The sequence below is a fragment of the Lactuca virosa genome, chromosome 5, assembly GCF_052849685.1.
Source record: "Lactuca virosa cultivar CGN04683 chromosome 5, Lactuca_virosa_CGN04683_v6, whole genome shotgun sequence".
Classification (NCBI taxonomy): Eukaryota; Viridiplantae; Streptophyta; class Magnoliopsida; order Asterales; family Asteraceae; genus Lactuca; species Lactuca virosa.
The window spans coordinates 319405935-319414932 of NC_136430.1; the positions used below are offsets into that span (position 1 = coordinate 319405935).

Genomic DNA, 8998 nt, shown 5'->3' on the forward strand with positions numbered 1-8998 from the left:
CCTCACAATAATAAATTCAACAACCGTTCAGCCATCAAATCTAATTTCACAACATAAATACCCTAGTTAACAAGGCTTCCAAGAAGAAGGTTGAATCCTCTGTGAGAACTTGACAAGGTACTTGATATAATCTGAGTAAAGACACAAGGATGCATCGGGCAAAAGTTTTATACATTACCTATTTAGATCATAAATCATATTCCGATTTCCGAATCATAATTAGATCATATCATATGAAGCAAACGGTATGGTTATATGTTTTGAATTGTATTATTATGGATGATATCATTACGATTCATAACAACTAGGAAAAGGTCTGTGTGTTGCACGGGTGAAAGTTTAGTGGCAAAAATATAAAGAAGTAAGAATAAAGTGTCAAAATTATAAAAAGGAAAAGTTTGTTGAAACTTTAGTGGCAAAATTAGTAAAAATAAAGTACCAAAACTATAAAGAGGAAAAGCTTGTTGAAACTTTAGTGGCAAAATTATAAAAAAGTAAAAATAAAGTGGTAAAATTATAAAATAATAAAGAAAAATGATTTTAAAGAAGTAAAAGTGAAAGTTTAGTGGCAAAAATATGAAGAAGTAAAAATAAAGTGGCAAAATTATAAAAAGGAAAAGTTTGTTGAAACTTTAGTGGCAAAATTAAAAAAAATACAAATATAGTGTTAAAATTATAAACATGGAAAGTTTTTGTTGAAACTTCGCATGCGCTTTAATATATATATATATATATATATATATATATATATATATATATATATATATATAATTTTGAGGTATATCATTTTTAACCCGGTGAGTGTCATGCTTGGAATTAGGGATTTTGTTGTATTAAATCTTAAGTTTAAGGGGAATAAATGATAAACTAGCAAAGAATCTGCGGCTACGCCGCTTTTGGGTAATATGGGAAAAATCGGCAAACTTTAAAATATATGTGCTAAAACTTTAAATCACCACAAATAGAGTAGAAAGTCGACAACCCCTAAAATTAGATGTCAAAAGTGTACAACCAAAAGAAGGGACACTGGTGGAGAAAAAAAATGTTGTGACAATAATGTTAAAGTTGCAAAAGTTGGAAAAATATAGTGGCAAAGTTCAAAAGAAGGTTTTTTGTGTTTTTATGTCAAAATGTAAAAGATTTGAGTACAAGGACAAAAAGTGTCAAATTCATTAAAGATTTGTGGCAAAAACACCAAAATATAAAACTTTTGACTGTAAGGACTAAAAGTGTCAAAGTCATTAAAGACTTAATCAAAACACAAAAATGTAAAAGTTTTGACTTTAGGGACGAAAAGTGTCATATTCACCAAAAATTTGTGGCAAAAACCTAAAGCCTAAAAAGTTACTATTGCTAAGGCCCTTGTGATTTAATATATATAACTAGCAAAGTACTCGCGGCTACATCGCTTTTGGGGTAATATGGAATAAATGGGCAAACTTTAAAAGATATGTGTTAAAATTGTAAATCACCATAAATAGGGGAGAAAATCGACAGCCCTTAAAATTAGATGTCAAAAGTATACAAATAAAAGAAGGGACACTGGTAGAGAGAATCCAAAAATGTTGTGGCAATAATGTTAAAGTTGCCAAAGTTGGGAAAATATGGTGGTAAAATTCTAAATGAGGTTTTTTTGTGTTTTTTATGTCAAAATGTAAAAGTTTTTACTACAAGGACGAAAAATGTCAAATTCATTAAAGATTTGTGGCAAAAACACCACAATGTAAACTTTTGGCTGCAAGAACTATAAGTGTCAAAGTCACTAAAGATTTATGTCAAAAATCTAAAGTCACAAAAACTTAATCAAAACATAAAAATGTAAAAATTTTGACTTTAGGGACTAAAAGTGTCAAATTCACTAAATACTTGTGGCAAAAATCTAAAGGTAAAAAAATTTACTATTGTTTGGCTGCAAGGACTATAAGTGTCAAAGTCACTAAATATTTATGTCAAAAATCTAAAGTCACAAAAACTTAATCAAAACATAAAAATGTAAAAATTTTGACTTTAAGGACTAAAAGTGTCAAATTCACTAAATACTTGTGGCAAAAACCTAAAGGTAAAAAAATTTACTATTGCTAAGCTCATTTAGATTTAATATATATATATATATATATATATATATATATATATATATATATATATATATATATATATATAATAACCGGGGTATACCATTAAAAAAAGGAAAAATGGAAAAGCGTTACACTCCCGCGAAAGACCCGCTCCCTGCTCACCCCAAAAAAACAGTCGTCCGATTCAAATTGTCTCTCTTTTCTTTAATGTGAGGAACACACAGTATGAACGTGTTAATGTGCATATAATTTCGCCTTCTTCAGTTTTTTCTTTGTGGAATTGTGAGATAATTGTGTAGAATCGACAATGGATGTAGAGTACGATGTCATAGTTCTAGGCACCGGCCTCAAAGAATGCATTCTCAGCGGTCTACTTTCTGTCGATGGCCTCAAGGTAATTATTCCCTTCATCTCTTTCTCTTTCAAATTGCAGTATAATGATCACCTGTATGTAAAACATACAAATCGGAGGTTTATAGTTCAATCCAAAATTTTGATTTATTTACTCCAACTTATTGGATCGAGATCGGTCTATATTGCCACCTGCAGACTAATCGTTGGATGCCCTAAATGTCGTCATAATATATCGTTATTATTATTACGAATTCTAATTGTAATAAAATGTCGAACTTCTTAGAGGATTTACGCAGCATTTCCGTTCATGTAGCGATATCAATAGACCAAATTCCAAATTTGAATCAAACCAATAATGAGTCAGTTTATTCAGACAATGGAGGCTCCTGTTTGACTACATGGTATACGAAATCAGATTTTGCTTTGTTTGAGGAGGCCAAACTGTGGTAAAATCTTTTGATTTTAGGGATTACAACGTCCCCCGACAAACTCATAAAATTTTGGCAGGGTCTGAATGGCACTATTGAATAGTTTCACAGATTAAAATTCATGATCTGATTTCGGATAAAGGTCAAACTGTCAATCTTTGATCCAGTTCTCTATAATATTTAATTGGGTGACCATTTAACAGGTACTGCATATGGATAGAAATGATTATTATGGAGGAGAATCAAGCTCCCTCATGCTGAATCAGGTAATGTGTTTATAATATAAATAATATCTTACATGCATGCTTTAAAATATCAGACATGTTTTATACTAATTTCCAAGTGAATGAGGTTTAAAATATCTCCCTTTGGTTATAGCTTTGGAAGCGTTTCAAAGGAGATGAAAATCCTCCAGAAACTTTGGGCAGTAGTAAGGAATATAATGTTGATATGATTCCAAAGGTAAATCTACATGATGCAATACTTTTCCTAATTTTTTTTATTACAATTTTCATTTTTTATTATATTAAGCTTCTATGTGTTTTCATAGTTCATGATGGCAAATGGCATTTTGGTCCGTGCTTTGATCCACACCAATGTTACAAAGTATCTAAATTTCAAGGCTGTAGATGGCAGCTTTGTATACAATAAAGGGAAGGTAAGTTGTTTTTTAGCATTCTATCCTTTCACCTTCTTTTATAATCAAAATATGAAATGTTTCTTCAACATATAAATTGGCATCCAGATCTACAAAGTTCCTGCAACTGATGTTGAAGCTCTAAAATCTACACTTATGGGTCTGTTTGAAAAGAGGCGAGCACGAAAGTTCTTCATATATGTCCAAGATTTTGACGAAAACGACCCTAAATCTCATGAAGGATTGGATTTGAACACAATTCCTGCGAAAGAGCTCATTGGGTACACACCTTTTCCTCTTTGTGCTATAGAATCATTAACAAAAGTGTTAATTATATAGATCCCATATTTTCTTTTGGTGTAGGAAATATGGTCTTGAAGATGATACAATTGAATTTATTGGTCATGCATTGGCACTCTATACCAGTGATAGTTATCTGGAACAACCAGCAATTGATTTTGTCAAGAAAATCAGGGTGCAGTTTTTTTACAACTGTTTTGCTTAATGATATATCAGATTATCATCCTCTCTGAAAGTTGTTGTTTTTGGAATTTTCTCTTGTTTTTTGCTTGCTTAAAGCTCTATGCAGAATCTTTAGCACGCTTTGAGTCAGGATCTCCTTACATCTATCCAATGTATGGGCTTGGAGAGTTGCCACAGGTTAGTCTCCATGATCATATCTCCTTAATTTTAGGGTTTGAATCTTGTTACATTCTTCAAATCTCTATATGTTACATACATTGAAAGTGTTTTTGCACAGGCATTTGCTCGATTGAGTGCAGTTTATGGAGGGACTTACATGCTTAACAAGCCAGAATGTAAGGTATAATACTGATAGATGTTAAATGCAACTAACAGAAACATACTTTTTATGATTTTTTTTTTCTTCATATTACAATGTTGTACTTTAGAAAATCTACCTAATTCTAGCAAAATATCTAATTCCTGGAATTACAGGTGGAATTCGATGATAGTGGGAAGGCTATTGGTGTGACATCTGATGGAGAAACTGCTAAATGCAAAAAAGTTGTATGTGATCCATCATACGTACCCGATAAGGTAATTATGGAAACCAACTATAGTTACAAAATACTATATGAATATTTTTTAGGGTATAGTAATCTTGATATATGAAATAGGTGAAAAAAGTTGGGAAAGTTGCTAGAGCCATATGTATAATGAGTCATCCTATTCCAGACACAAATGATTCTCATTCAGCCCAAGTCATCCTTCCACAGAAACAACTTAATCGAAAATCCGACATGTATGTACATTTACATGTTTATGGATCTTTTATGAGTTTGTAGCCAAGTTTATATTGAACTTTTTATTATTATTACTTGATCAGGTATCTATTTTGTTGTTCTTATTCGCACAATGTGGCTCCACAAGGCAAGTTTATTTCTTTTGTGACAACAGAAGCTGAGACTGATGATCCTCAGAGTGAATTAAAGCCTGGGGTAGACCTTCTTGGACCTGTGGATGAGATCTTCTATGAAACTTATGACAGATATGAGCCAACAAATGATGCTGAAGCTGACAGCTGCTTTGTATCAACTGTAAGTAGCAATTAATGTATTTTTTTTCTAGTATACAGAAAAGAATAGACTTAATAAAGAAAAACATACATCTTGTAGAGTTATGATGCAACGACACACTTTGAGACAACAATGAAAGATGTTCTTGCAACATACACCAAGATAACTGGAAAGGTTTGGTTCTACATTTGTTCATTTAAGATTTGTTGTTTTATAGCATTCTAAATCGAGATTTTGTTTGTGTTTTTTTTAAGGAACTTGACCTTACGGTTGACCTGAGTGCTGCTAGTGCTGGTGGTAGTGAAGAATAAGTTCTTTACATCGAGAGCTTGCTTTTGGAGCTACACTGTGGTTGAATTGTTTTTCTTTTTGTCATAGGAGTTGATGATCTACACATGATGGTATTGTCTAATATAGAAAATAAGGGTTCTATATGTTTTGTAATAGATTTTCTTCCAAATGCTTTTTGTAGGGAAAGGAAGTAATAATGGCTTAATTGTTGTTTCCATGTTGGAAAACAAAATTCTCAAAGTATGCGAGTTTTAGAAAGTATAGAAAAAATGTGTATTTGATCTTAATAAATTTATAAAAAACAAAATGTGATTGTTACAAAACATATGTGATTGTTTGAGCTCTTGATCGATGCCCGGTGCTTTTTAGTCATTGTTTATTGTCTATTGATTCATTAATTATCTAGTGATCAAGAAGCCTTTAATACAATTACAAGGAGATATGAGTCATATGACCTAGCTAATTTAGGATATTCAATTCCTTACCTCTAATTTACAAAGGGAACCCCAAACTATACAAAAATATTGAAATATACACTAACATCCCCCTCAAACTCAAAGAGGGGAAAGTGTGGTCCAACTTGAGTTTGTAAATTATAAACTGAAATCCGACTAGACAAGTCACAAGTGTGCCTTAGAGAAGATATCGATAGGCTGATAGGTTGTGGAGATGGGGAGGAGATGAATTGTCTTAGCTACAACATGTGGTCAGATGAAGTTCGGATGGTAATTTACACTTATAATATTAAGTCCAATTATTTTAATACATTTAAAGGTCCAATAATATAAGACTCGACTTTACTTGTTTTCCAAATTTGATATTTTCTTTTCATGGTGACACTTATATTAAAACACAATCACTTTCTACGAGTTTCATGGATGTTTCCTTGAATAGAGACAACTTTTTTGTAGTTCATGTACCTCTTCCTTCACCTTATCATTGGTTGCTAAACAATTATGATGCCAGCAAATTTCTTTCACTGACATTTAATCAATAATTTGTACATATAATTTAGGCTAACCAATGTCATCTTAATATTTGAATGATAGTTGTTATAAGAAAACTCCATCGGTGTCAAAGGTATGTCCCAATTTTCTCCTAAACTCAATGGTGTGTTATTTTAACACACTCCTTGAGTGTTTAAATGGTGAATAAAATCACTTTGACTATTTTCTTGAGGGTGGTTTGTAGTACTTGGTTTTACCTTTGTATACATTCCTTCATGAAGATTTTGCTATAAACAAGACATAGATTGATTATATTGATTTCAAACAATGGCTAATGGTATATCCGTATACCATGCCTTTTAATAACTTCATCCATGTCTATCTTTTTCATATTTTCCAACGGAAACATCTTACCTATTGCAAAGGGTGTAAACTTTTTTTTGTTAAGCGATCAACTATGACTCAATTATGACCCATATCAAATCATTTCTTCATTATGTCATTGATAACTTTGTGATAAAGTCAATTATGATGATATGTTCTGTTAAATATGACTTGAGCATTTAAAGCATTCGCATGGATCATTTGAGTTCAATGGAGCACTTGGAACTCAATGGAGCATGTGACAAAGGAACGGATCATGTAACAAAGCAACGGATCATCATAAAGGGGAAATGGAGCATCTGAGAAGGGTGCGGAGCATCTGAGAAGGGTGCGGAGCACCTGAGAATGGAATGGAGCATCTGAGAAGGGTATGGAGTGTAAGTCCCAAAACTATGAATCTTTACAATATCAATCTTAATTGCTTAAAGAATGAGGAATATTAATCAAGCAATGACTCAAGAACACACAAAAACACTTCAAATGCACACGATTCTATTATCAATAATCGTCTGGTACATAAGAATCTTCTCATAGCCGAAAATAATATGAATGAACAACTGGAGTGTTGACTGAAAACTCCAAGAATTATAGACCGAAAACAGATGATTTCGATCAAGAACCAAAACCGAAAAGGTTAATTTCTTGAACAGATTTCGGTCTAAGCGTTGACCGAAAACTCAGGCTTTGACCAAATAACCACCGAAAACCCTTTAGAATGATGCAACCGAAAACCTTGATTTGTTATTTAACAGGATACCGAAATCCCTTAAATTTCGTGATTTAAATGATAACAGTCCAAATCTAATCCCGATAAATTAGAAGAACATGCCCAAAATTCTCGATGAACACGAAGAACACCAATAACAGTTTCACAAAGAACTATAAAAATGGAATTTTTTTTTTAAAATACGTATCTTTGATTAAACAAAAAACAAGTTTAAAAATATAAAAGATGATCAATAAATAATTGAATAATAAACATATAAAAATTTGATTTAAAACAACAACAAAATATAAAATATAAAAATATAAAATAACACCTAGATAATATATTGAATACGTAACATAAATAAACAATACATAATAAGAGTTGATAACAATAAAAAATAAAAGACTCTTGACAAACTCAAAAGACATTACTACGGTTGGTTTTTTTAGTATGGAAATGTAAAAGGGAATGAAGATTTTAGGACAGATTTGAAGATGGAAATGAAGTAACTATTGACTAACTCAAAAATCAAAAGACATTAAGAAAAAATTGTAAAAGAATAAACCAAACATAAATATGTAAAAAGGTTATAGCAAATTTGTCAAAAAACAAAAGTTAAAGCTAAATTCGTAAAACAAAAATGGGGGAATCAAAAAAAAGTTGGCTAAAGATGGGTAAGTAATCTTGAAATCTGCTATATTAAGTCACAAAAACGTAACTCATTAAAATTTAAAAGTTAAATAATATTCGATCTTCAAGAAAAAAATAGTGAACAAATATATGCATGATAAATAATTAGAATGGCAAATTTCCGTGCAAACTTATATTAATCGCATTGAAATCTGGATGTATGATCGAGCCTATATCGAACTACGCCCAAGCTTGCTCATGTTATAACTAGATCGGACAATGTGCCAAGTCGAGTTGGTTTAGGTATTTAGATTCAAAAAAATAGTTGCTATGTATACTATGGATTTTTTTAGAGTAATCATTCGTACACAACATTTTTTTTCCGTACACAATAATTTATGTTTTTTAGAATTATACAATACAACATTTTAAAGCACATATTGTTGTGTATGAAAAAAAAAAATGTTTGTGAAAAATGTTACCTTTATCCTCTTTCAAAAAAAAAAAAAAAAAAAGGCTATAAGCCGTTAGACCTTTTTTGTTTTTTTAATCAATTTATACTTTACAAATTTAGACTTTTTTGTTTTAAAAGATATTGTGGTCATTTTAGACATATTTTCAAGTATGAATATATGTTATGTTTGGTTTAATTCCACACATCATCTCACTCATCCCTGTATTACTTTTTTATGAGAACTTTTTCTCATTGTATTTGCAATCTCAAGCGGGCTTGAAGGTTCTTAGCAGCAAGCTAAAAGTTGCATGTTTGGGAGAATTTTGAGCACGTCGAAGATAAAGATGACAAGTAATGGGAAAGAAGGTCATATATTTTATGGTTTGTTTACAATACCTAGAAATACTATGCTTTTCAAGACAACGAGATATAACTATTATAATTTTTCATTTTAGTTAGAGTTTTGTGATATACATATATTATATTATTTTTATTGTATGTAATTAGGGTGTATGTAAAAAGAAAAAGCCGTTAATTTACCGGAACAAACC

The 8998-nt window shown here is 31.1% G+C and overlaps 1 protein-coding gene across 1 annotated transcript; it reads left to right on the top strand.

Annotated features, from left to right (window-relative positions):
* The first annotated feature begins 2221 nt into the window (after positions 1-2221).
* On the top strand, positions 2222-5582 carry LOC145115370 (guanosine nucleotide diphosphate dissociation inhibitor At5g09550-like). Its single transcript, XM_079051647.1, has 13 exons — positions 2222-2469; positions 3061-3123; positions 3236-3319; positions 3408-3515; positions 3603-3775; positions 3858-3969; positions 4074-4154; positions 4255-4317; positions 4452-4553; positions 4634-4758; positions 4843-5053; positions 5132-5206; positions 5287-5582. The coding sequence occupies exons 1-13, from the start codon at positions 2383-2385 to the stop codon at positions 5341-5343; spliced, it is 1341 nt and encodes a 446-aa protein (XP_078907773.1). The 5' UTR covers positions 2222-2382; the 3' UTR covers positions 5344-5582.
* Positions 5583-8998: the final 3416 nt, after the last annotated feature.